The sequence below is a fragment of the Marmota marmota genome, unplaced genomic scaffold (genome assembly GCF_001458135.2).
Source record: "Marmota marmota marmota unplaced genomic scaffold, marMar, whole genome shotgun sequence".
In the NCBI taxonomy this organism is placed as follows: domain Eukaryota; kingdom Metazoa; phylum Chordata; class Mammalia; order Rodentia; family Sciuridae; genus Marmota; species Marmota marmota.
Genome location: NW_025999891.1, coordinates 5,225,088 through 5,253,044, shown reverse-complemented (window position 1 = coordinate 5,253,044; position 27,957 = coordinate 5,225,088). Strand labels below are relative to the sequence as shown.

The window sequence follows — 27,957 nt, the reverse complement described above, 5'->3', positions numbered from 1 at the left end:
CCATTGGGGCCAACCTCTCTGGGGCTGGGGTGGGACAATAGTTAACCTGGGGAAAGAACTAGGACTCCTGCTGTCCACCTGCCCTAGGCTGCGTAGGAACAGTGTCGTTGGCCTTCAAGGGTGACCCTGGGAAGGTGACCCTCATTTTCTAGTGAGGCAGCTAGAGAGGTTAATCGACTCCCAAGGTCCCAGAGCCCCGTGGTGGAATGAGGTTGCTTTAAGTTGCGGGGCAATGGCACACACCCATCATTCTAGCAACTCAGGAGGCTGAGATGGGAGAATCACTTGAGCCCAGGAGTTCAAGGCCAGCCTGGGCCACATAGGGAGACTCTGTCTCCAAAATACAAAACAAATCAAACAAGAGGAATAATTCCATGTCAGATTCCAGAACTCCAGTGCATCCCTTAAGAGACATGTCTATGGGAGGAAGCAGGGGATGAGGTTGAAGCACTCCAGGGGTCAAAGTGGATTGAGGGGTAGGAGGCCGTTCTCCCACATGAGACACTGTTAAAACTTTCTCAGAACCACCACTTTTGCTCATTGTCTTCCTTCCTGGGCTCCTGTGCATTCTCCAGAGCAGGAGAGGGGGGTCCTGGCTTTTTCCCAGAGCAGATTGCTGGACTGGGCTGTGTATCAAGGTGACACTGAGCCAGGCCCTGGAATCCCAGTCCTCCAGTGAGAGCTCCTGTACCCTGGGGCTCCTGCGGCACCCATTTCTTTCCTCTTTGCCTCCCTCCTGCATGGCTCAGCCTGTCCTTGCCAGGCCCACCTGGGGTGGAGTAAGCTGGGCAGGGCCGTCCCAGTCCAATAACCAGTTCCTGTCTCCCAAGCCCACGTGTCCCCCTCCTCCCTTGCTGCGTTTGCTATTCTGTGTGTGTGACTCACCTCCTCTTCTGTTTAAAGCTGCCTACTTCATTCATCATAGACAGCAGTTTATCTTCCCAGGTGAGTCCTTTGCATGTTTCCACTAACTGACCCCTGCTGAGACCCCCCTATCCAGCCCACACGGGTGCCCTCTCTCTGGGTGCTTGAGTCCATCATGGCTGAGCAAGGGGGGCAGGTGTCCAAGAGGTGGGCCCTTTGGCTGGACAGTGCCTTGCTGAGAGGGACCCTGGAGTCCATCCACTCCAGCCTCCTGCAGATAGACTTCAGGCCATTCATTAAAGGTCACACCGCCAGGAGGTAGCAGAAGCAAGGCTAGAACTCGGGTTTGCAGAACGAGGGGAGAGGGCTTTGTTGCTGATGCTGCATGAGCACCTGTCCCCATGTCCTTCCCTACCCAATGAGAGGGAAACACTACTTAGTTTTACAGAAGGGAAGCCATTGGTTGAGGTCTGCGGCCTTTGTTCGGTCAGCAGGCCTCACCTTTCTGAGCCTTGTCCCACAGTGCCACCTGCTGGCCACCCTCGGGACTGCCTCATTGTGCAGAGTTTAAAGGACAGAATCAAATAGACAATCCATTGATTCTCCTTCACAAAAATTGTTTTGCACACCCTGGAAACCTTTGTGCCAGCCTTTGCATCTGACCATATGCCTACCCCTAAGTGTTTTATAATACCAGCGCTTTCTTCTCCAGCTGAAGACGGCAAGCACCTTCTGTCTGTAGCTAGTTGTTTATTCTCTGAGTTAAACAAGACTGACTTGAAGTCACAGTGTTTTGGTTATTCTGGGATTTTTTTTGTTCCCCATCTCAGCTCCATTAGGGGGTTGGCTTGGAGAGCTTGTGAGTCCTTATCCACGTGGCTCTGCTTGGGTATTTGCAGGCCAGCGGTGGTCAGGACCCGGGGTCAGCGTCCGTAGGCTCCCTGTGAACAGCTGAGCTACCTTTTACGGTTTCATGTCTGATTTTGTTGTCCCCCTCCATGCCTCCCCAGAGCCCGCCTGATTGCTAACTCTAGGACATATACAGAGGAGTGCCCCCAAATTGGGAAAACATTGTTCTTCTAGAAGCATCCATTTTGCCCTGGAGATGTGTCAAGGGCAGGGGAAGGAAATGCTTATGAAAGCAAAAAATGAACATGTTTTGGGGCAGAATGCACAACATTCTTAACTTTTAAGAAAAAGTATGAGCCTTCAGAGGTGTTTGCCCTCCAACCTGGGCTGTTTCTCCCCAAATCTCCCAGTCCCCCCTCCCTAGGCATGTGCTAATCTTCTGTGGGAACATCCAAGCAGGATTGGGTGGGGTCTGGAGACATGAAGTGGTGGTGTCTAGGGAGGTGCTATCAGAGTCTCCCGAGGTCCAGGGCCCTAACTGCACAGTTGGGGTGTATGGGTGCGTTGCCCTGTTAAGAAAGTCTACAGCTCCCTCAGCTTCTCTAAGTCTGTGAGGACCTAGAGATGCTCACGCCTGGTTCCTTTGACCTTGAGAGGTAGTTTTGGAAGAAGCGCAGGGCAGGGGAGGTCTCATGGCTGAGCAGGGAGGGTCTTTGTCCAAGGCAGGAAAGGGCTGCTGATCGCTTGTGCCACTGCCCTTTCCAGGGATCATAGACTCTGTGTAGCTCTTTGTTCCCATGTCAGGGCCCATCTGTTCTGGAAACGCCCCAGGCCCGAGGTCAGCCTCCATTGCCCAGCTTGGGCCTCCTGACATGTAGCGGTGACTTTCTTCTGGCCTGAGAGCTGTGTCACTGGTGACCCAACTCCTGAAGGCGAGGGGGTGGGGCCTTCACTCTAGAAATTCCCAAAGCTGCTTTGGACACCCGGTGTCACTATGGAGCCCACAGGCTGTCCTGGAGACTGGCTCTACCTCAACCAGGAGGTCCCTCTGGCCACCCGCCCCAGCCCTCGATGGCCCCGTTAGCTTTTCCACTTGCGTGCAGGGTGGGTTTGACTTTGGGGACTGGGGCTCACAGAGGCATCGCCCTCGTTTTCTACCCCAGGTCCCTTCCTGGGATGGAGCTCTGTGGACAAAACCAAGTGCTGAGAGCCTGAATCTGTATCAGATTTGAGAGACGAACCCAAGTTGGTCCTGGGAGAAGTGGCCTGGCGGACAGAGGCAGCCACTCAGGGGACATCCGCTTCCCTGGCTTCAGGCCGGTGTCTCTGGAGACATGGAGCAGGGGTCTCACACCTGTGTTTGTTTTGTTTCCTCCAGACATTTCAGCCTTCCCGCCACCAGCCCCGCTCCCCGACTCGGCAGACAGTGCCCGGTAGGCGCCCCTTCTCTTTTGTGAGGTTACACCCCAATCCCCAACCCCCACCCCGAAACCTCCAACCCTCCCATCCTGGACAGCACCGCTCACCCGAGCCGGCCAGATAGAGAATGCGGGCTCACTCACCTGTGTTTTATTTGCCCTCTGTCAGCACAGTTAGCATGGGGTGGGGCTGCATGTGACCCAGGAGGGTGGACAGAGGGCACTCAGCGTCAGAGACCTATTGGAACTGGCTCCATCGGGGCGTCCTTTCTCCCAATTGGGCTGTGCTGGGTGCCTATTCCCATCGCCTCCTCTGCCCTAGTCCAGCGAAGCTGGCATCGCAGTCGATGTCATCTGAACCCACAGCCAGCTCAGGGCCACTAAGTTCCATAAGGTCACACGGGGAGGAAGTGACAGCCATTTCTCCAAGGTCAGGCTGTTGGATTCTAAGTCCTTCCTGTGTGTACTCTGAATGGCAGTGACAGATCCGAAGGGATCTTGATGGTTATGTCCACCCTCCAGCCTCTGTCACCTTCCTGCACACTCAAGACAGGCTGGAGAGAAGGCTGAGGCCGAGAAGGGTGCACCTGGTCCCCGGCCTCTGCCTGTCACCACAGCATCCACCCACAGATGGCTGGGTCGCAGTGAAGGTCCAGGCCTGCCTGGTGGTCTTTTGTCTCAAGCCCAACCGGGGAGTCCCTGCTCAGCTCAGAACCTCCTTAATCAGGCCTGTCTTACTCTTAGGCTCGACGACCCACCAAAAGCAGATGTGTTGGAGGTTCCTGAGGTGGAGGTAAGCCAGGGTAACAGACCCACCGACCGACTTTGCTTTCCCCTCTCGGATCATGGAAGGCTCTGGGGAGAGAGCGGGTGCCTCGTCCTGGCACGGGCTTCCCAGATGCCTGCAGATGTGCAGAGCAGGGAAGAATGATGAAGGATGCCCCAAACAGCCTTCCTCTTGCTCTTCTGTTCTGGAGGCTAACTGGAATAAGCTCTGGGATCTCAAGGTCCCCACTTCCTGTCCAGAGCCCTAAACTCAGTCTGTCTGGGATCAGGTCAGACGTCTTCAGGTGTCAGTGCTTGCCAGGTGATTCTGATTGTGGGCAGGTTCAAGAACCACTGTCTTGTCCACTGAACTGAAGTGTAAACTGAGCCTGGATCCCTGCCATGCAGAGCAGCGTAGGGTCTGTTCCTGCTGCCCAGGGAGAGTCAGGAGCTCTGTGCTTAAACAAGAGAATATCAGAAGGGTGGCTGGGTTACATCTTCCACGCCAGGGATGTCCAGGCCCTTCCGAAACAAATTAGATGCTGCTCACGGGTGAATGTTAGAGCGTAAGCAGGATGAAGGATCTGGCGGTCACTTGGGTCAGCAGTCACATTTAGTGGATGAAGGACTCTGAGGCCCAGCGATGATAAATGACCTATCGCTGTCCTCAGCAGAGCAGAGCAGAGTGGCAACTAGATCCCAGCCCTCCTGACCCTGTGCTTCTCCTCCCTCACCTGATGGGGGCCCAAGGACCGAGGAGAGAGGACCTGGACCTGGTCCCCTCTCCATGTTTTCCCACTTCCTTTTCAGGCTGAGGAGCCAGAGGCTGGAAAGTCAGAGGCAGAAGATGACGAAGACGAGGTGGACGACTTGCCCAGCTCCCGTCGGCCCTGGCGGGGCCCCATCTCTCGAAAGGCCAGCCAGACCAGCGTGTACCTGCAGGAGTGGGACATCCCCTTCGAGCAGGTGGAGCTGGGCGAGCCCATCGGACAGGGCCGCTGGGGCCGGGTGCACCGTGGCCGCTGGCACGGCGAGGTGGCCATTCGCCTGCTGGAGATGGACGGCCACAACCAGGACCACCTGAAGCTCTTCAAGAAGGAGGTCATGAATTACCGACAGACTCGGCACGAGAACGTGGTGCTCTTTATGGGGGCCTGCATGAACCCCCCCCACCTGGCCATCATCACCAGGTGAGCTGCCCGGGAACCCCGAGGAGGCAGGGAGGTTTTCATAGAGGCATAAAAAAGAAAAAAAAAAAACAATGGAAATAAATTCCCACTCACATAGCCCCAATGTCATTACAAAAATAAGTGAGCTACGCTGGGCAGGCACACGCCTGTAATCCCAGCAGCTCAGGAGGCTGAGACAGGAGGAGCACAAGTTCAAAGCCAGCCTCAGCAACTTAGCAAGGCCCTAAGCAACTCAGGGAGACCCTGTCTCTAAATAAAACCCCAAATAGGGCTGGGGATATGGCTCAGCGGTCAAGTGCCCTTGAGATCAGTCCCCGGTACCTAATAAATAAATAAGCTGATCTCTCTCTAAGGATAGAGAAAATTCCAGTGTTCCATAAAAGGTACAAAGTATAATCCAGTCTACTGCCTCCCCCCACAACTGGGCACTTCTCCCCAAAGATGGATAAACACCAGCATACCTTCCGTTAAAACAAAGGAGTAGGCACGTGCTCATGGAGTTTTTCCTTTATAAAAATACACAGGAAAGATCACACTGGTTCATACTTGCTTTTTAAACTTGGTTATAGTTCTGAGGTCCACTTTTCTTTCTCTATGCATTGACGGTGCTGGGGATGGAACCCAGGGCCTCATGCATGCTAGGCAGGCACTTGACTCTTGAGCCACACCCCAGCCCCTGCCACTTTGACGTGTAATGCCCATTTCTACAGCAGGAAGTGCCCACTGGTACCCTGCACCCACAGCAGTGTCCCCTCCCTGGAGCAGCAGGGCTGTAACCCTGGACCAGCTTTGCCCACAGCATCTAAGAAATTGTTGTTTACCTTAAAATCGGGAAAAGCAATATGAGGTCATTAGAAAAATTCGGAAATATACATAGAAGTTTCCAGAAGAATCTAAGCATCGCTTTATTTCTATCAGGCCAAGAGATCCCTCAGTAACATTCTATTGACACTCCCCATACCCGGACCCTGTGCTTGGAAAAACAACAATGTAATGAACAAAATAAAAATTAATTTCCATTTGGCTTCTCTCAGAGATCCGAGTACCCACTCCCCAGGCCTCCTGAGCAGGGAGCCCTCACGAGGGGCCTGCGGGACAACCTGATGCCTAGGGAGCCTGGCTGTGGTCACACCAGGTGACAGTCCCCAGGGGCACCTGCCACTGTCCGTCCATCCATTCATTCATCCATCCTTCCCTCCTCCTCTAATTCCACGAGAGATCGGAGTCAGTGGAACAGGGGAAGGAGCTGCCCGTTCTCTGTGGAGCCTTCTCACCCTGAGTCTTAGGAGACCCAGGACACAGCTGCTTTGCTGGATATCACTCTGATGCCCCTGACAACTGTCCCGCTGCCTTCTCCCTAGTTGCACATTCTTTATTTAAAAAAAAAAAAAAAAGGCTCTGGAATCTAAAAATAATAAGAACAATAATGAGCATCTTTATCGTGACCCTCAAAGCCTTTGTGTGGCCTCTTGTGTCCCTCAAAGGCCCGGTTCTCCCCTTTTGAGTTTTCCTGCTTGTGGTCCATCCTTCCTGCTGAGGATGGGCTGGCTGCCCTGACCCCCTGGGAGTTTGGTGAACTGTTTCCTCGTGCAGGGTGGCAGGCCTCTGAGTGTGCAAGTGAGCGTGCTTCTGAAGGCCTGCCCAGCAGGATTGGTGTCGGGCTTGGTGAAGGTCATTGATGTTGAGGGGTGGCGAGTCCTGAGGAGGCAGGTGGGCCCCGTCCCCCCTTGGCTCCACAGGGGTAGGGTCAGGCAGTACCAGCCCCAGACCTCTGACCGACCCCACCACCCTCGACAGCTTCTGCAAGGGGCGGACGTTGCATTCATTTGTGAGGGACCCCAAGACGTCTCTGGACATCAACAAGACGAGGCAGATTGCTCAGGAGATCATCAAGGTAAAGGGGTGTATAGCTGCTGGAGGGCGGATTTCCGGCTGGTCCCAGAGCAGTCCCATCGCCCCCCCCACACCGTCCTGCTATACCTGCTTGTGCTGGGGTGGTTTGGGGTGCTCTACCTCGCCTGCTAGCTGGAGCTCCCAAGGTGGGACCCACCCTCTTCCTTCTCAGAGTCAGAGCTGTTCACTTGGTCAACATTGATAGAATTAAATTAATTGGAGAGGTTCTCAGTTATGTTCTGAAGACAGTTTGGCTCCTGTTCTCACCAGCTGTGTGACCTTGGGCAGGTTGTTGCGCCTCTCTGAGCCTTGTAAAATAGCGATATTAATATACCTTCCCTCATTGGATCTGTGCAAGGATAAAATGCAGTCCTCTGTGCAGAGAGAATTTGGCACAAGGCAGGGCATTTGTTGAGGGTCTATTTGGATTGGTGACTGAATGAGGGGACTGGGATAAGGGGGCTGGTATTTAACTTCTGGGGCACAAAGGAACCCACACTTTCTGCCTTAAAGTTTCCACATCTAAGTTCTTCGAGGGCAGGCTCCCAGGGCTTCCTTTCATCATTTCAACAGTAATTCCTTAAAAGTGAACGAAAAGCTCATTGGTTGCTTTCTTTAGCAACAAAGAAGCCCAAATAAAAATTAGAATACTGATGGGTGGGACTTCCTCTCTCTCCTCCCCGGTTTGTGCTGAAAAGCTTTCTTCTACCAGCGCCATCAAGTTTCCGTTTTGTCTTTCTCTCCTCCCTGTTCTCCTGCCTGCCCCCCTCTCTCTCCTCCCCTGTTCTGACCTTCAGTCCATTTTGTGCACGTGGGATCAAAAATCACAGTGACATTTGTGGATGAACCAAGTTTGCCATGTGACGTGTCCCCGTGGCTAAGCACAGGCCAGCGGGAGCTGGGGGAGGTTTCCTCTTGCTTCCTCCAAGTCCTCCTCCCTCCCCACTCCCCCAAGCCCTCTCCGGTCCTCAGAGAGCTGGGTCATGAGTCCTGAGTCATGATCAATGAAACTTGGAGATTCCAGGGACCAGGAGGAAAATTACTAAAAGGTTTCCGAAGCTGCCTCTGCTGGCTTATTTGATTTCTTTCCTGCTGTGAAACCATCTTCTTCCCCTTTGGGCCTTCCGGCCACAAACTTCCTTCATACAGTCATCTCCGATGCTCTGGGGGGTCAAGCTAAATAAAAGGGGCCTAACTGTTGGTTAGGAGAGGGTTTGAGGTCAGGAGTGGCTACAGAAACATGAAATTCTGGGAAAGGAGACTCGGAACTCCAGGCCTGACGCTTTTCATCTTATCTTTGTAAACTGGCCTTTCTCAGTCTGTGACACCTGTTTTGTAAATAAGCCTCAGAGAGAGGGTGAGCTGCTTGACCTTAGGTCCACAGCTGGTCCCTGTCTGGGCCTCTGTGTGGCTCCTGGGCAAGGCGCGGGCCTTGGTTTGGTTTGGGAAATGGGCAGATGTTGCATTCAGATCAGGGTTTGGGGAATGAAGCAAGCTGTTCTTTCCTGGAGCTCCCTGTCCCCCTGACGGGTGACTTTTCTCAGCAGGCCTAGGGGTGGAGCCCCAGCAGCTGCACACACACCCCAGGCCCTTCCAGAGGGGAGTCGCCTTGTTTAAATTCTCCAGCGCCCTCCAGACCCACCAGACCCACCAGGACTGCTCTCTGGCTGGGGCTGAGTTGCTTCTGGTTCTGCCTCATGGTTGGTTGATCCTCTTTCCTAGATGTGGCTTGTTTGTCCCTAGACGTCACCGTTCCTTCACCCTCAGACCCCTTTATGGCCTGGGACGTGTCTGCGTAAGGCATAAAGCTCCCTCGACTATGGGAGGTCAGGGGGAGTTTCATCACTTTGACCAAAATACCTGATAGGAGCAGTTGGGAAGAGGAGAAGTTTGTTCGGGGCTCATGGTTTCCAAGGTCTCAGTCCATAGTCCCCAGACTCCCTTGCTCTGGGCCTGACCTGAACCAGGAAACCAGGGGAGGGAGGGAGGGAGGGTCAGAGTCACTGCCTCAAAGCCACTGCTGAACCTTGCTGCTGAGGACTGTGCTTCCAGCTCATGAGCCTTTGGGGACATTTCAGATTTGAACCATAGCAGTGTCTTCTTTCTGAGCTGGAGGGGGTCTATTTCAGCCTTGGTGTCTCTCCCTGGTCCCCAGGGTATTGGGCTTTGCAGGAGGCCTGGGCTTGGGGGTTGAAAAGAGCTTTGACCTTGGATGAGATCACGCCGTGTCAGTCACCTGTGTTCCATGCATCTGGCCCATCAGTGTCTAGTCCAAAGAGCACTGATTAGCAATTTCCCACCTTGCACTTGACAGATGAGGAGACCGAGGCTCAGCAAAGTTAGCAGTGCGTCCAAGGCCACACAGCTAGGGAGGGAGAATCTGAGCAGAGATGGACCGTGAAACCTGGATTTCAGTTTTCATCCAGGGCTTCTTTGGCCACAGCATGGATATTGGGAATACCCAAATTTGGGGACCCCTCTAGATAGGTCTCTCTGTCTCCCTTTCTGAGCCCTTGCCCCACCTGAGAGCAGAGATGAGCTGTGTAAATCCTGATGGAGACTGCAGCTCATCTGGGCCCTTTATGGCCTAACCCAGACGGTGTTATTTTTATGTATTTTATTTTATTTATTTAGCTGGCAGTTCTAGGGATCAGACCAGGGCCTCGTGCATTTTGTACAACTGAATTACACCCCAGCCAGCATTGTTGATCTTTATATAGTCAACCTTCCTGACTCCCCACCAATCACCCTATCCACATCTTATCCAAGTGTGAGGTGGCTATTTGGTAGCCCAATGGTGTAGAAAGAGTATGCGCTGGCTTAGAGTCAGATCTGAGCTCTGCTACTTAACTGCTGTGTGGTTAGGGGCAAGTAACTTCCCCTCTGAAGCATCCTGCCCAGGGCCTGGCCCAAGTTGGAGCTCAGTCATCGTCACTTTGTCTAATGTGAGGCTTGCTGTCTTCCAGGGCATGGGGTATCTTCATGCCAAGGGCATCGTGCACAAGGATCTCAAATCCAAGAATGTCTTTTACGACAATGGCAAAGTGGTCATCACAGACTTTGGGCTGTTTGGGATCTCAGGAGTGGTCCGAGAAGAACGGTGAGCTGGCCTTGGGTGTGTGGGTGGGACGGAGTAGCTGGCGTGCTGGGTGTATTTAGGGTTCATGCACTTGGCCCTCCCCACAGAAAAGCCCAGGCTGGTGTGGTCCTGCCCTGTGGTTCTGGTCCAGAATTCCATCTGGTGATATTTAGGTCCCTCCTGGTGCTTGATTCACAGGGAGTCTAGGTCCCCTGACTCATGTGTCGCCTACTGCTCACAGAACTGGGTGAGGGACCAGGGTCCCATCCCCATGATGAGGAAGAGCTTCTGGTTTTATTTCCTCTGGTCTTGAAGGGGGCAGGGTAGGGAGAAAGGCTGTCTCCCCACACCAGAGAGAGCGGCAGCTGGGCTGCAGGGCCCCGCAGGCAGGCCTGAGGCCCCGGACAGACTGTCCCACCCTCCCAGCAAAAAGACTGGGCACCTTCACATTGCAGGTCCCTGTCAGTACCATCCTTGGCCTGCTTTCCTAGAGGAACCCAGGTAGGGTCCCTGGACAGTCCCTAGAAGCACCCGTGTAGGAGCAGGAGCAGCGTTCTGTGCTCGGGTGCCTTTTCTGCACGGGGCTGGGGTGGTTTGCTGGCCCCGAGGCAGATGTGGGCAGAGCAGGCCTCTTTGCTGCCCGCTGAAGGGCCTGTGTTCTCATCCTGGCCTCCAGGCGTGAGAACCAGCTAAAGCTATCCCACGACTGGCTGTGCTACCTGGCCCCTGAGATCGTGCGTGAGATGACTCCCGGGAAGGACGAGGACCAGCTGCCCTTCTCCAAAGCCGCCGACGTCTATGCATTTGGGTGAGCAGGCCCCCCGGTGCACCAAGGACAAGCAGGAGGGCCCCAATCCGGGGCAGGAGGCTGAGGCAGGAGGATGGCGAGTTCAAAGCCAGCCTCAGCAATAGTGAGGTGCTAAGCAACTCAGTGAGACCCTGTCTCTAAATAAAACCCAAAATTGGGCTGGGGATGTGGCTCAGTGGTCAAGTGCCCCGAGTTAAATCCCTGATACAAAAAAAAAAAAAATTAGTTTTAACAATCAGTTTATTTAAAAAGATCATTCTGTGGGTTGGGTTGTGGCTCAGTGGTAGAGCGCTTGCCTAGCACATGCGAGGCCCTGGGTTCGATCCTTAGCACCACATAAAAATAAAATAAAGATATGTGTCCATCTATAATTTAAAAATAAATATTTAAAAAATGTTATCATTTTAATGTTTAATCAATATAAAAAAATCAAGGAGCTGTTTCATATTCCTTTTCCTGCTAAGTCTTCAGAGTCCCGTGTGGGTTGTTCAGCAGCCTCATGTGGCAGGTGGTCCCCACATTGGACCGTGCAGGTGTAATTAGTGTCCCTGTCTCAGTAAGTTGAGAATGCTAAGGGGATTTGAAGAGGCCAAGGAAGGCTCACCCCCAGCCACTCTGCACTCTCTGGGGGTATCTTTCCCATGGGGGTCCCTGAGGGCCAACTCTCCTCCCTGACCTTGGACTATATCATTGCCTAAACATGATGTGTCCCCTGAGCTGGGCGTGCTGTTTTGTTACTTCTTCAACATCCTCACGACCCAGGCATCGGTCCCCCAGGTTGGGCCGTTGTGTGCCAGGATCTCTCAGCTACAGAGTGGCGAAGCTGGGCTCGTACTTAGGTCGAGTGACCCCCATCCCTCCTGCGCTGCCTTGGGCCTCTCACCCCCATCGCAGCAGGCTGGGAGCGGCCTCAGGGATGCCATCACATCATCACCCAAAGCCTGGAGGGGAGGAGGGCTAGAGAAGGGTGCTGGTCCTCAGGCTTGGCTCCTGGCTCTGTGGCAGCCAGGTCTCTGGCCACGGAGCCCTGGGCGGGAGCTCACCCTATGGACGATCCCACAGGACTGTCTGGTATGAACTACAAGCAAGAGACTGGCCCTTTAAGCACCAGCCCGCAGAGGCCTTGATCTGGCAGATTGGAAGCGGGGAAGGCATGAAGAGAGTCCTGGCCTCCATCAGCCTGGGGAAGGAAGTCACCGTGAGTAGCCACCCAGAGGGACGCAGGGCTGGAGATTGGACTTGGGGTGGGGTATGACCTGGCTGCCCCTCCTTCAGCCATCAGGGAAGAGACCACTCCTCAGTGGTCTCAGCTCTGCCACTTCAGGTGTCAAATTAGACACTAAAAACAATACTTGCTTATTGAAAGTGAGGGAAAGCAGGGAAGCCTAAATAAAAAATAAAACCCATCCTGTATCACCCCACGTTAACTTTTATCTTCATTTCCTTCCAGTCTTTTTTTTTGGCGGGGGGTGGAGACATGGTCTTGCTTAGGGCCTCCAACTTGTGATCCTCCTGCCTCAGCCTCCTGAGTCACTGGGTTTATAGGGCATCATGATGCCCAGCCCTAGTCTTTGTTGTTTTTTTTTTTTCAAAGATGAAGTTTTTAATTGATTGGTGAGATGAAGAGAGTCAATTCTTATATAATATTTATATGAAAGAAAAATTTAAAAATCACCACTCAAAATACAAATAGTGGGGATAAGCTTTGGCATCAGATCTTTCTCCATAATTGCTGAGGAGCCAGCCGGCTTTTCCAGCATTGGCTGTGGGGAGCTTGGGGGCACGGAGACACCCCTCCAGAGACCGTTTCAGAGAACTGCATCTGCTGTATTGCACAGCAAAAAATAGCTTTTATAGTGGGTATGTGCCAGTTTACATATGACAGTCACGATAGGACAGAGGTGATACACCATATATCATATTACGGGAATCCAGACACCAAGGGTTCAGAAACTGCCACGCAGGCTGGCCGTGTACCAACAGGAGAATAACTTCCTGTCAAAGGAGCAAGGAAATTGCACTTGTCAGTGTTCTGCCAGGACTTTGTCCCTAAACATTGCATTCTATGTTAGGACATCCCTGCTGCATCATGAGCAAGATAAGCATTCCTCCAGGAATGCTTCACGACGTCTCTTCCACATGACATTTTATTTTGCTCATTATCTCAAATCATTAGCAGGCCCACCAACACCTAATGTTTTTCTTGACTGCTCAAGAACAAATCGAAGTTTCTGTGACAAACTTGTTCTCAATTCAAATTCACAATGTTCAAATTCACAATGCTGAATTTCATAGTTGCTGAATTCTCGTTTCTGAACGGATTTTCTTGAATGGTTTCCTTGCACTTGTAAGTCTCCTGGTCACAGCACAATCATCTGTAAACTCCTGGCTTCAGCACTGTCAATGTGATCAGGGATAAGCACGTGTCCATGTTCATGCACCAGAGGGGACGACACAGCCCTGTCATTAGTAACTCCCTCAGGTATCTGGGCAACAGAGCAGTGGAAACAGTCATCCAGGTTTAGACCTCTGGAGGCTGTGAATTTCTAAAGTCATGAGCCATGTTGGCAGGATCATCACCTGCAAACTCTAGACAGAGGATGAATTCAGCCTCATCTTTTTTTTTTTGAGAGTACCAGGGATTGAACTCAGGGACACTCGGCCACTGAGCCACATCCCCAGTCCTATTTTGTAATTTATTTAGAGACAGGGTCTCACTGAGTTGCTCAGCACCTTGCTTTTGCTGAGGCTGGCTTTGAACCCTCAATCCTCCCACCTCAGCCTCCCAAGCTGCTGGGTTTGCAGGCATCAGCCTCATCTTCCTCCAAGACCTGCTAGATCTCAATAGATTCCTTTATGGACTGGTAGCAAGCAGCTAGGGCATCTTCAGAGGGCTCATTTAAAATGGCAATTTGATAGATTCACTTGGTTTCACAGAAATGCCTGTCATCTGGTTTAAGTACACAATAATTGTACAGATACGCTTGCCCAAGAAGGACATCAAATGCTCATGCACAGCTCCAATATCAGACTTTGGCCCCTGGATACCCCTGCAGCTCAGGTGCTGGGCAGGCTAGGTGACAAGCACCTCTCCACCCCTAGAGTGTCCTCTGGGCCTCGCTCTGGGCCTGAGTGAGTCAGAGGCTGCCTTCCCCAGGAGGTGTCCTTGGGCACCTCAGGAAGGTCGTGGTAGGCTCTGGACATGGGGCTGGGCTCCTGGGGGTGGCTGCAGCCTTCTGCCTGGGCTCTGGGGCAGCTCAGATGGCAGCCGGAGCAGCTGCTGTCAGCTCACGACGTGTCTTCCACATGACATTTTATTTTGCTCATTATCTCAAATCATTAGCAAATCCTATTGTCTGTGTGGCCTCTGGCTGCACCACCATGTCACTGCCTCTGTCACTGCCTGTCGAGGTTATTTCTAATTTGACCTTTATGGTAATATTCAGAAGGACGTCCTTGTGTAAACCAGAGTGTGTGAATGTTATATCTGGGGGGAAAAAAAATTTTATCAAGTTCTCCTGGCGACCACTTGGGTTCCCCTTCTGCACACTTAGCACCTTGGAGCAGAGTGTCAGAGCTGGATGGGGGCCACAGGAGAGGCAGGCAGGGCTCAGCTACAAGTCAGAATCATCTGGCAGCTTTGTAAATACACAAGGGTCAGGGCCTCCCCGACAGGAATACGGATTTAATCAGCCTGGGATGAGACTAAAGTCATAGTTAATTTATTTTTATTTTTTAGAAAAGCTCCTCAGATAATTCTGGAGCACAGCCAGTGACCTGAACTAATCGGAAGGCTTTCTTTTAGTGATGAGGGATTGGTACTGTTGGTGAGCAGCCAGGGTCCTTCCTGGAGAAGCAATCCTGTCCAAATATTTTGCACTTGAATCTGATGACAGAAGACACTCCAGTAGAACAAAGTAGATCAAATGTAATGTCATTTTAGATGAGCATTTTCAGATGCCTGGATTAATTGGAAGGGTTTCTTTTAGACCAGAGTGTAGAAGCTTTTTAAGAATATAGATTGAAGCCAGGTGCAGTGGCGCATGCCTGTGTTCCCAGCTATTCCGGAGGCTGAGAAAGGAGGATCGCAAGTTCCAGACCAGGCTTAGCAATTTAGCAAGATCCTGTCCCAAAATAAAAAATTAAAAGGACTGGGACTGTAACTCAGTGGTAGAGTCCACCTGGGTTCAAGGCTCAGTACCAAAAAAAAAAAGGTGGGGAATTAAAGCCAGGTGGGTGGCACATTGGGATTACATTTTCTTCTTTGTGGGCCTAACTCTTGTGCTCCATCGATTCTCAAAGGCTCCCAATTTTATTAGCTTCACATTTGGATCATGACTTTCCTGTGAAATTTTAGGTTTTTCCTAAAGTTTCTTTTTTTTTAAGTTTTTTTTTTTTTTGTAGTTGCAAATGGACAGAATGCCTTTATTTTATTTGTTTATTTTTATGTGGTGTTGAGTATCGAACTCAGTACCTCACGCATACTCCGCAAGTGCTCTACCACTGAGCTACGGCCCCAGCCCCTCTTTTTTCTTTTTTGTAGTTGAAGATTGACAAAATACCTTTATTTTTGTTATGTGGTGCTGAGGACCAAACTCAGTGCCTCACATGTACTAGACAAGCTCTCTACCACTGAGCCACAACCCCAGCCCCTCCTGTAGTTTCTAATTGCTTTTTTACCTTCTCCAATGAGGATTCCCTGTGTAGTCCAGGCTGACCTCAAACTTCTGGGATTGAGTGATCCTCCTGCCTTCTCCTGCTGAGTAGCTGAGACTAAAGGCACCACCGGGCCCAGCTTCTTTTTTTTTGTTGAAAGAACAGTTTTACCATATTCCTGAGGGGTTTCTTTTTGAGGGGTGGGGTACCAGGGTTGAACTCAGGGGCACTCGGCCACTGAGCCACATCCCCAGCCCTATTTTGTATTTGATTTAGAGACAGGGTCTCACTGAGTTGCTTAGTGCCTCACTTTTGCTGAGGCTGGATTTGAACTCATGATCCTCCTGCCTCAGCCTCCCGAGCCACTGGGATTACTGGTGTGTGCCACCACACCCGGCTCCTAAGGTCTTTGTATTCCTTCTGCCTTTATTATTTATTGAATGGCCTCTGTACCATACTTCTCTTTTTTTAATTAATTTTTTAAATTTATATATGACAGCAGAATGCATTGCAATTCTTACTACACATATAGAGCACAATTTTTCATATCTCTGGTTGTACACAAAGTATACTTACACCCATTCGTGTCTTCATACATGTACTTTGGATAATAATGTCCATCGCATTCCACCATCATTTCTAACCCCCTGCCCCCTCCCTTCCCTCCCACCCCTACCCCATACTTTTCTGATGATTGTTTCTGATGATTTAAATCGATGGAATTTCAGGCTTGCTACACCCCCATGGTCCTTCTGGGTTTGTTATTGTTGTTGTTTGTAATTCATTCCTGGGTCACTTGCACAATTCTTCATCTCTCATAACTTTCCTCCTTCATTTTTCCTCCAGCAAAATGAGAGTGAAACCGAAAGACACTGCCACATCTTTAAATCCTTGCGTGCCTAAAAAGGTCCTTATTTTCTCTGCACGCCATGAGGAGAATTCCAGGTTCACAATCATTTTCCCTCAGAACACAAACATTTGGCTCTGCTGTCTACTCACACCCAGTGCATTATTGAGAAATCTGCTGTTGGGCTGATTCAAAACCTTTTAGAGATGCTGTGTCTTGTTCTTTCCAGAAGCATCTAGGATCTTTTGTGTATCCTTGCTATTGAAGCATTTCATAAAATTTTTTTAAGGGAGATTTTTCTGTTGGACCTTTTCAGCTGAAGATTCCTGTTTCCTTTGAATGTTTCTGGGAAATTTTATGTTTTTCTTTGATAACTTCCTGCCCTATTGTTTGTTTTCTCTGGTGGAAATTCCCATTGGGTGGAATTCGGTCCTTCTCAGTGAGTCTCTATCCTTTCATACTTTTGGTCCCTTCCTATCTGAAAGTGTCCACAGCCTAGGGGATTTTCTTGCTTTATTTTTATTTTATTTTATTTTTTTATTTTCTAGCACTGTTCCTGTTGGGGTTCAGAAATGATGTTTGTGCTTTTAAGCACTTTTATTTTTATTATGCCCTAATCATTTTAGTTGTTGTTCTTGTTAAGATATGCTTGACAGTAGCATTTTGACATAGGATACATACATGGAGTAGGACTTATTCTAATTAGGATCCCATCTTGTGGTTGTCCGTGATGTGGAGTTTCACTGGTCGTGTGTTCATATATGAACAGAGGAAAGTGATGTCCAGGTCATTCTACGGTCTTTCCCATTCCCATTCCCCTCCCTTCCCTTCCTTCCCCTTTGGCTAATTCTGTGAACTTCTTTTCTTCCTGATATTTGTAAATGGGTAGAGGACCTTCCTTACACGTACACTTCTGGAAGGCAGGGTTTTGTTCTGATTGTCTCAGGTCTTTCTCTGGAAGCACCCCCATGGGGTCCGCTATGTTTTGGATCACACTCCTGCTGGTGCTGACAGCCTGTGTTGCTATGTTGAGTGTCTGTGTCCTGCACTTGCGCGGGCCTATTGTCCCACAGGGGCATCTCCTGAATCACAAGGCTGTGGGTGTGCTGTGTGCATGCATGGATCCAAATGCCACAGTGAGAAGGGCTTTCCTCTGCTGGCTCTCAGCTGCCACATGTGTATTAGGCCTTCTTGTCACTCCAGCCTCTGTTCTGGGGACGCCGAGGCTCCTGCCTTGGTTGCCTCCATTGCAGCCCACCCTGCACAATATTCCAAGCTCCTTCCGTGTCACCTGTGAGTGCTGTGCCTTCCAATTTCCATCTTCCAAGAACCAGCCCCTGACCCTGCCACTTCTCTTTCCCACCACCCATCTGTTCCCCTGTTATTTCAGGGAGGAGGGAGCTGGCAAGTTCATGCATTTCATTTTAAACTGGAAGCCTGAGAGCTCTTCTGAAATACGGTTATTTCTCAGCACTCCATGTCACAGGGTTTTGGGGGCGGGAGGATACCAGCTAGGTGCTTGAGAGCATCGGAGGGTCCCTTGGGGGAGGGCCCTGGCCACGCCCCTTCCCCTCCCACCAGCTCACACAGCACTGAGGGCAGCTCCGTTTGCAGGAGATCCTGTCTGCCTGCTGGGCATTCGACCTGCAGGAGAGACCCAGCTTCAGCCTGCTGATGGACATGCTGGAGAAGCTGCCCAAGCTGAACCGCAGGCTCTCCCACCCTGGGCACTTCTGGAAGTCTGCTGAGTAAGTACCCCTCACCGAGCCAGACCTGCCAGCAGGCCCCAGGCCTCACCTGGGGTCCCAGCAGGCACTTTCTGCTGGGCCCAACCCCCTGCTCTGGGAGAGGTACATAGAGCACATTCGCCCCAGGGATGCCAGGGTTTCCTTTAACCAAGTTTATGTTGAAGACTCCCTTTGACAGGCAAACTCCCCCAGTTCACACCCTCGAACATCCACATACCACTGTGACCAGGTGAGGCCAGGAGAGAAGGCTCTGCCCTGGGAGGGGCAGGAGGGTGGGTTGGAAGTCAGAGGAAGTCAGAGCCACGTGGGTGCTGAGTAACCCCACAACAAGCAGAGCCAGGATCCTTAGAATGGCGTGACTCAGACCTGGTGCTCAAATCAGAGGTGTTGAGTATCAAAAACTGGCCCCACGTCACTCAACCTTGTGTCCCATCCTTGTGTGGTACCTGGGTGCCTGACGCCCTTCCCCTCTTTATGTAATCACAGGACCTTTGTACCCTGGGCCTGGAGGTAGTCCCTGCAGGGCAGGGAGGCCACCATCACCTCTCTTGCATTCTGTTTTGTTCCCTTCCTTCTCTCTCTCTCTCTGGTGGCCTTGCCCAGGACACTCAAAAAAAGACCTCTGCCCTGCCACGACCTTTGTTGTGGGGATCTGGGGCCTGAATTCTGGGCCTCATTTTCCACAACTATAAAAAGTGGAGGCTGGGTAAGATCCAGGGGGCACAAACTTTTGCTGAGAGAAGTCATCTGGTCAATATTTTAGACTCTGCAGGCCAAGAAGGAAGTTCAGATTCTGACCTGACATTGGCATTCACAGTATGCAGAGCATCTCTGTCACCACGACTCTAGGGCAGGACCCCCCACGGTCAAGACTGAGGCCAGCCAGCTAGCTGTGGGCCAGCCTCTCTTGATCATGGAAATCTGAGTTTATGTCATTTTCATACACTGTGAAATATTCTTTTTTTTTCCCCTTCAACCAACCATTAGAAAAATCAAAATCTTCCTTGGTGGGTGGATTATATAGAAACAGGTGGCAGGCCATAGTTGACACCCAGGATGGGCCCCTGGATTGAGATGAATAGCTTTAGACCTTTTTAAGGCCAAGGACACTTGCTAAAAGTGAACCCTTCCACAGAGCCCCAATATTTAAAACACATAATTGCAGGTTCAAAGCCAGCCTCAGCAAAAGCGAGGTGCTAAGCAACTCTGTGAGGCCCTGTCTCTAAATAAAATACAAAATAGGGCTGGGGATGTGGCTCAGTGGCTGAGTGCCTCTGAGTTCAATCCCTGGTACCAAAAAACCCAAACAAACATAAAATAAATAAATAAATAAATAATAGATGGGAGCCACCCTAGATGGGGAGTAGAGGGCAAGAACCTGGTGGCTAACCCCCCTGTCAAGGCTGCCCTGGCCCCCAGCCCCTGCCTCCACCTAGTCCCTGGAGAAGCTGCAGGCAGGGTTGAGCTCTGATCCGCTCCTTCAGACCTGGGGCCTCTCTGCCCAGCCCGGGCCCTGGCTTTCTCCTCCATGGCACAGAAGGCTAACTAGGTGGGCACTGGCATTCAGGGGGTGGTTCTTATTCCCTGAAAAGCAGATCGCTCCCCCTTTTCATATCACAGATGGGAAACTGAATCACAAAGGGGGAAACTTAACTTGCCCAAAGCTATGAATTCCAGCCCTCGGAAGGGCAGGTCCAGCTCCCCAATGAGCTGTCCGAGCTTCCTGTTCACCACGTCCACTCTGCACGCACAGCCTCTAATTCTCATTCTCTCTCTTCTTTCCCATTGGCCATGTTGCTTTTTTATTTTGGGGGGGTGGCGGATGTGCTGGCCGGTCCTGGCCTCTCCCTCTGTCCTGCCATCCTGACTCCTCCTCCTGTCTGCCATCCGTGCTGGGCTGGACCGCGCTCTCCCCACTCCTGGTGAATGGCCGTGGGCACTCCCAGCCGCTGGCGGAGCCGCTACTACGGGAAAGGACGTTACGGCCACCCTGACTTTAAGAACTCCTGTCCAGTTCTGGAGGAATAGTGTGTTGCTATCGTTTCTCTCGGTCCCCGCCTGTGTGTGGCTGCCCCTTTGTACCCCTTCTTCCTGTCTCTGCATCCGGCCTTCTGCATCTAGGCTTCTCCTAACCGTGTCGTTGTGTCCCCATAATCCAAAGTGACATCCCGCAGCTGAAATGGCCTCCATCCAGGGCCCTGCAGACTTGTTTCTCCCAGTGGAAGAGAGAGCCCCACTGCACATGGCCTGTCCCTGGGTGGGAGAGAGCTTGGATCATTGACCTCAGCTCCCAGGGCCCCTCCTCTGGCCAGAGGTCAACAAAAGGGAATCCAGTGAGTGGAAGTGGTCAATGCCAAGGTGTCAGTTTTGATAGTCAAGGGCTAAGAAGCCTCTATGGACCTGGCCTGGGACCGGGCCCTGGGACAGTTGAGGAAAGGCTCCTTGTGGCCAGGGTCCCTTCCAGGCTTGCCCTGCTGCCGGCCTGAGGGATGGAGTTAGAGGGGTCCCTTTCACTGCAGGGAGGAGGATCCCCTGTCCAGCTGCCCTGGGGGTCAGCTCCCTGTGGGCTCTGGTTCTGACCTGCTCTCCCTCTTCTCTGTCCTCTAGGTTGTAGGCCTGGCTGACTTGCATGCCCAGGGCTTCCTTCCTCCTAATCGACCGCTGGGCTCTGCGACACTTCTGCTAACACTCAAAACGCCCAGCGGGCACTAACCCAGGGGATACCATCTCTGCTGCTCCAACTTCTCTCTCCAGACTTGGCTCTGTTTGTTTTTAAAACCAGCCCCCTTCCCTTTCCACGTGGCCTGTGTGTGCCTGGGTAACTGTTGGCGAGGATTGAGGATCTCACTAACCCGGCTCCCCCCTCGGGGCGGCCCAGCAGCTTCTAGCCGCTCTCTTGGACGTGATGACTCCTCCTCTTGTCCTTCAGAGGGCTGACTTGCTTCTGTCTGTCGGGTGGCCCTGTTCTCTTCTAACACCTGAATGAGCCTCCTGCTGACTGGTCAGAGCACAGGGGCGGCGGGGTGCTTGGCTTCTAACCCGTGAGGATCCTGTCCTACAAGGAGTGGAATGACTTCAGAGCTGCCCTAAGACCAGCGCCAAGGAGTCCTCTCTGGGTTCCTGTGACTTCTGTAGACTCGGGGCAGTAGACACTCAAAAGTCCTGTTGCCTTGACAGACTCCTGCTCCGAAGGGCTGGGTCCTCAGCAACACACTCAGAAACGTTGTCCTAAAGCAGAGCGGAGCCTGTCTCCAAACAACTCCACTACCCGAAACAAAGCTGCTTCCCCAGCCCAACCCCACTCTTCTCCCTTCACATCTGCGGGGGGCTGTATAGATGGACCCCAAGTCAGCATTCGTCGGGGTGGGGAAGACGGGCCACTGTGCTGCTCACTGAATGCAGATGGCCCCCACCCTCTGTGCAAGGCGGCTCATTTTGGATCTCTGGAATGGGCCTCTGGGAGCCTTCACCTCAGTCTGCCTCCCAGGTGGCCCTAGTGGACCCAACATTTGGTCACCATTTGTAGAAGGAGCTTGTGTTTCACTCCTGGTGCTGGGGCTTAGGTCTCTCTTCTTTCCCAATTCTGCGTGGATCAAGGGTGTTCTCGGGAAGCCAGTGAGGAGCTGTTCGAATGAGCCCACAGTGGTTACAGTGCACCCCAGGTACCAGGGAGTCAGAGGTGCATGAACCACGTCACTACCCCCAGGAGGGAAGTGTGGCCGAGGCCCAGGACTTGGGGGACCAGGGGCAGCTCTGCCAAGGCTATGGGCTGAGAAGTCATTGTCACTCCTTGGTGGGGGCTGGGTCCTCTGCTAAGCTTCTGGAACTAACCTGTTCCTTAACCACCCCAATGTTGGACAAGACCAGCAGGCCGTAACCCGTGTTTTTGTTCCTCTTCGCAGCATTAACAGCAGCAAAGTTGTACCCCGCTTTGAAAGGTTCGGCTTGGGCGCCCTGGAGTCCAGTAATCCAAAGATGTAGCCGGCCGTGCGGTTTTTCGACCACCCATTTCTTTCTTTTGCAAATGTGTTTCTAAAACACCAACAACCACCACGACAGAAATAAATAATTAAAAATTAAAACACTCCACCTGCCCAGCGCTGCACACGAGGAACACAAGTCCTCCATTCAGACTGTTCGTCACCAAGACGCGTGGGTCCTGGAGATGGAGCCACACACCTGCCATTTGAGATGACGCCACCAACAACCAGATCTGTCTGACTGACAGCGAATGTTTACACATACGTCTCTGCGGAGCGGACTTGATGTTTTACAATAGGTAATAATAAACAGTCCATGTGTAGGGGCGCTGGCACCTTGGGGTGGCGGAAGTGGCTGTCCCTTCTGGAGGACTTGTAACAGTGAGGGGCCCAGGGCTGGGCCAGAAGAAGAAAAGCAACGTGATTATGGCTGTTCTCCGGGAGGCGGCCCATGGCGTGACCTGGCCTCTGCCTTGGCCCTAACACCCATCCATAGGGAGTCTCCATTTGGGATTCCCCCTTTGTCCTATCAAAGGGACATTATCCCTTCCTCATTTTGCAGAGGAAACCCTGGCTGGGAACCAAGCTGGATTTACAAGTGTCAGGATTCCCTGAAGAATTTGGATAGACCCTGTGACTCCCTCTAATCCAGGGTGTTTCTTTTGCAAAAGTAAAGGCAGAATCCAAACAGCATCTGGGTGGTTCCTAGCCAGGGTTTCTGCTTCGTGGAGAAGAACTGTCCACACACTGTGGAAATGTGTTTCTTGAAGTCCCCAGACAAGCACTTGTGTTTTTAGACATATCCGAATGTGTGACTGACATCTGACCCCAGGGCTAGGGCCAGCCTGGTAGCTGCACATGTCACGGGGAGTTGGTGAGTCAGAACAAGGAATATGGTAAAGGGAGGGGGAAAGAGACAGCCAGCGGGGGCCTGAGCCCCGCTTTCTGGCCACAGGGTGACCCTGGCACTTTAGAAACCCGTCCCATCTGTTTTACTAGAAGGTTTCAGAACTGCCTGCCTCTTCCACCTCCCCAACCCTATTGAAACCCCTTCACCCATCCCCGACTCCTCTCTCCATGCTCAGAGCTGAGACGGGGGCATGAGGTGGTCCAGCCTTTCCAGTTAGACCCCCAGGAAGCCCCCACATCTGCAGAACCCTCTCTGGCAACATCAGGCCTTTTGCTTGTGTCCATTCAAACCAGCGGCGGAGGGGTGGAGGGACTGGATTTGGGAATGCCTTTGATGTGATTGACCCCCACCTGTTCTCTGTAAAACTGTCACAAAGAAAAATGCTCAATGGCAAAGAGGCCGTTAAGTGGAGGTTCGGTCACAGGGGGCTGCACAGACAAAGGAGAGACGGAGGGAGATGGAGTGGAGATGCGACGGGATTGAGGCCTGGAACCTGTGCTAAGCTCTGAGCTCAGATGGAGGCACCTAGCAGAGCGCCCAGTCTTCAGAGCCTTCCCTAGCACCAGAGTCAGGTCCTAATGTCATATAGGACAGGCCACTCTGCTCCAGAAGCTGGGAAACTGCCTCCCTCTCTCCAGGCCCTCCGCTCCACCCTCTTTGCGGGTATGTGACAGTACAGCGGTGCAGGGTACGGTGGGACTGTGACATCCTTACCTTTTTTGGTCATTCTGGGCAGGAGAAGGAGGAACTGTAGGCCAGTTGGGGTCAGCCCTGTCATTGTGTCTGCCTCCCTGTGACTTCCCTACTTCAAAGCCATGTGGCCGCTGCCTCTGTGGCTGCAGCATACCTACAGCACCCCAGAGGGGACTGTAGACCCCCCTAACCCTGTGCTGCCAAGGGCTGGTGGGCAGCTGGGTGTGTCGGGCTTAGCTCCTCCCCATCGCCCTCAGAAAATCAATCTCCCTTTGTCTCGTGAATGTCAAGGTTCAGGGGGCTCCTTCGTGGACTTGTGCAAGTGCTGGGGACCCAGAGGTAGGAACAGCCACAGTCCCTGTCTTAAGGAACTGAACATCTTCCGGGAGCCTGGTATCCACCAGGAACCCAGAAGCCTCTTGGCCCTGATGGTAGGGCTAAGGTGCCGGGGGCCCTCCCCTTCCCCACCAAGGCCTGGACAGCCTCTGGCTCTCTGCCAGCCCCCTCTGCACTGCCTGTCATTTAGGAAAATCCTCCACAATGGTCCCCCTTCTCCCTTTTATTATTTAAGTGACTGTGAATTGAGGTTAGGAAGACGAGCTCACCCTTCTGTGTGCCCTCCCCGTCTGCCCTGGAAACGCATGAAGGATGACAGATACTGTGAATTCAGTGCTCATGGCCCACTGTGAAAGGGATGGAGAAGGCCGAGGGCTCCCTGGGGCTGCAGAGGTCCCCACTGGGGTCTAAGAATGGAGCCCAAGAAACTTTGGCCCTTCCAGACACCCCTAGTTCCCAGCCTCGCCTCTGAGGCCTTTAACCACCAGTCTCTAATCTCCCTGGGTTTCTTTGTGACTCAAAGCTTGAATCCTGGCTAGTCCTGAGCAGCATGTAGCAAAGTTGACCTCTCCATGTCACCAAATCAAAACACCCTGTGCCATCTCCTGGCATTTCTTCCTGTGGTCCCTGAAGGGAGTGAAAAGCCCTCTCAGGCTGTTGTTGTGGAATGACTTGGGGACACAGCGTTGCTCAGGATGTCATCAGTATGTATGCACCTGGCGTCTTCCATGGCCACGAGGCACACATTTTACTTTTTTTTTTTTTTGAATGTGATGTAAAATTTGTACAGTAAAAGTTTTTATATTTTCCTATCAATTGCGTTTGTCTTCCAGAAATGCTATTAATTTAAATTAAAATGGTTAGTATTAACAAATGTGCTGTCTCCACGTTTTGATTTTTCCTGTTTTTGTTTTGCCACTGGTAAGAACACACCCTCCGTGCTGAGCCAGGCCTACAGATTTGCAGTTTGTGAGTAAAGTTATACAAGGAATCCTGGGGCTCCTGTGCGCTTTCATCAGTTCCAGATGAGAGTTGGGGACCTCTCGTATGATGGCATAGGGTGACAGGAATGGAAGGGTCAGGGGTGTTTAAACACCTCACACATCAAGGAGCTCCTTTATGCTTGGACCTCAAGGGCAGGTGTCTCTGGAGAGGGAGGTGTTGAGGTCCCTGATGCACAAGGAGAATCACCCAACCCTACAGTGAAGAAGCTCTCAAGCAACCTGGACCTGGTACGTCTCCCCGGGGCTTAGGTGCCCTTTGCCTTATAGAAGCCTTGGATGAGGGCAGCAGCCTTTGTGTTCAGAGAGGTGCTTGGAAGCTTGGCTCAAGGAGAACGGGTAGAGGAGTGGAGGAACCATCATATGTGGGGCCCCCACTCTGAGCTGGGGAGTTGTTCACTGAGCGTAGTTATCCCTTAATCTAATCCTCATGACAGTGCCTTCAAGTAGGCATTGTGATATTTCCGCTGGGCAAACAGGTAAAAGAAGGTAAGGTAGTCACCTGAGATCACACAGCTGTGGGCCAGCCAGTCCAAGTCTCGGCTTTGACCTCCTTCTTATCTGAAGTCAGGGAATTTACTAGCCAGATATTTATTGAGCTCCTAAGGTGTTCAAAAGATAATGCTGGGCTGGGGTTGTAGCTCAGTGGCTGAGCGCTCGCCTCGCATGTGTGAGGCACTGGGTTCGATCCTAGCACCACATACAAAAATAAATAAATACAATAAAGATATTGTGTCCATCTACAACTAAAAAAAAAAAAATTAAAAGATAGTGCTAAGGGATGGAGAGAGAGGGAAGGAGATGGGGTGGAGATGCGAATGTTTTCCAGGACAGATCGTAGGATAGACCACAAAATTAAGTCTCAATAGATTTAAAAAGTTAACAAAGTCTTTTACTTGACAACATGGTATAAAGTGAGAAATCGATAACATAAGACTGGAAAATTCACAGACTTGTGAAAAATTAAAGAACATGCCCTTTTTAATATTTATTTTTTAGTTGTAGTTGGACACAATATCTTTATTTTACTTTTTTTTATGTGGTGCTGAGGATCGAACCCAGGACCCTACACATGCTAGGTGAGTACTCTACTGCTAAGCCCCGAAAACACACTCTTAACCAATGGATCAAGGAAGAAATCACAAGGGAAATTAGAAAATACTTGGAGATGAATGAAAATTAATACAAACATACCAAAATTGATATGATGCACAAAAATAGTGGTAAGAGGGAAATTTATAGCCATAAACACTTAAAGCAACCTAACTTTACAAATTAAGGAACCAGAAAAAAGAAACTGGGTCAAAATTAGGGAAAGGAAATAAAGATTAGAACAGAGATATTAGAGAATAGAAAAATGTTAGAGAACATCAATGAAACCAAAAGTTGGTTCTTTGAAAAGATCAACCAAAGTGTTAATCCTTTACGCTGGTGGGGGCAGGAGGGAGAAGACTAAAATTAGTAATAAATGTGGAGACTACAGATTCTACAGAAATAAAAAGGAATATGAGGCAGTATTATGAGCAATTGTATGTCAATGAATTAGATAATAGACGAATTGGACAAATTCCTAGAAAGACAAAACCTATGAAGATGTAAGTCACAAAGAAATATACATATGATAGAACTATAACTAGTTAGGAGATGAAATCAGTAATCAAAAATCTCCAGATAGGGCAGGGGTCGTGGCTCAGCTGTAGAGTGTTCACCTAGAACGTGCAAGACCCTGGGCTTGATTCAGCACCATATAAAAATAAATTTAAAAAAGGTATTGTGTCCAACTACAACTAAAAAATAAATATTAAAAAAAAATCTCCAGGTAAAAGTTTTGGACCTGATATATTAGCCTGTGAATTCTTCCAAACATTTAAAAGGCTAATGCCTATGCTTCTCAGTTTTTGTTTTTTTTTAAACTGAAGAGTAGAAAATAATAACATATTTTGTAATGCTACCATTGCTCTCATATAAAGCCCATACCAAAAAAAAAAAAAAAAGAATAGTCCAGTATTCTTTATGAAAATTGACACAAAAATCCTCAAAATACTAACAAGCCAAATTTAGCATGCTAAAAGATGAGTCACCATGACCACATGGGGTTTATTTCTGGAATCCAGGGGTGGCTCAACCAAAAAAAAATTGGTCAGTATAACATACCACACTAACAGAATGAAAGAAAAAAACACATGATCATCTTATCACAGAAAAAGAGCATTTGGCAAATTTCAAAACCTTTTTACAATAGAAATAAACTAAGAATAAAAGGAAACAACTTCAACATAATGAAGTCATATACAGAAACCCACAGAAAAAGGGCTGGGTGCTTGCCTCGCATGCACAAGGCCCTGGGTTTAATCCCCAGCACCACAAAACATAACAAAACAACAACAACAACAACAAAAAACAGACGACATCCTCACTGGTTAATAACTAAAAGCTGTTCCTATAAGATCAGAAAGTGAAAAGGGTGCACATTTCCAACACTTCTATTCAGCTGCTGGGAGTTCTTGCCAAAGCAATTAGGCAAGAAAAAGAAAAGGCATCCAAAATGGGGGGGAGAGCAGTAAAATTAACTCTGGTTATAGATACTATGATATATGTAGAAAATCCTAAAAATTCCATTTGAAAAAAGTTGGTAGCACTAATAAATAAATTTTTTCAAGGTAGCAACAAACAAAAATGGACTGCATTTTTTTAATATTTATTTTTTAGTTGTAGTTGGACACAGTATCTTTAATTTATTTATTTTTATGTGGTGCTAAGGATCGAACACAGGGCCTTGCCCATGCTAGATGAGTGCTCTACCACTGAGATACAACCTAGCCCTGGACTGCATTTTTATATACTAACAATGAACAACCTGAATAGGAAATTACAAAAATATGATTCCATTTACAATAGCATCAAAAAAAAATAAATACTT

At 50.4% G+C, this 27,957-nt stretch overlaps 1 protein-coding gene across 6 annotated transcripts in view; it reads left to right on the top strand.

The window, feature by feature from the left end:
- The window catches only part of Ksr1 (kinase suppressor of ras 1), a 145,642-nt gene extending 120,732 nt beyond the window's left edge, over positions 1-24,910 (top strand). For 2 of the 6 annotated variants that reach the window (XM_048794446.1, XM_015501147.2), the window contains 10 exons: positions 3,092-3,146; positions 3,876-3,924; positions 4,707-5,086; positions 6,884-6,980; positions 9,946-10,079; positions 10,735-10,866; positions 11,929-12,064; positions 17,984-18,117; positions 20,064-20,144; positions 22,020-24,910. In XM_048794446.1, the coding sequence (XP_048650403.1) occupies positions 3,092-3,146; positions 3,876-3,924; positions 4,707-5,086; positions 6,884-6,980; positions 9,946-10,079; positions 10,735-10,866; positions 11,929-12,064; positions 17,984-18,117; positions 20,064-20,144; positions 22,020-22,098 (1,277 nt within the window). In that variant the 3' untranslated portion in view covers positions 22,099-24,910. Of the gene's footprint in view, positions 1-903; positions 946-3,091; positions 3,147-3,875; positions 3,925-4,706; positions 5,087-6,883; positions 6,981-9,945; positions 10,080-10,734; positions 10,867-11,928; positions 12,065-17,983; positions 18,118-20,063; positions 20,145-20,724 lie in introns of all 6 variants that reach the window. The other 4 variants (XM_015501152.2, XM_048794453.1, XM_048794435.1 and 1 more) reach the window with 4 other exon arrangements.
- The last annotated feature ends 3,047 nt before the right edge of the window (positions 24,911-27,957 follow it).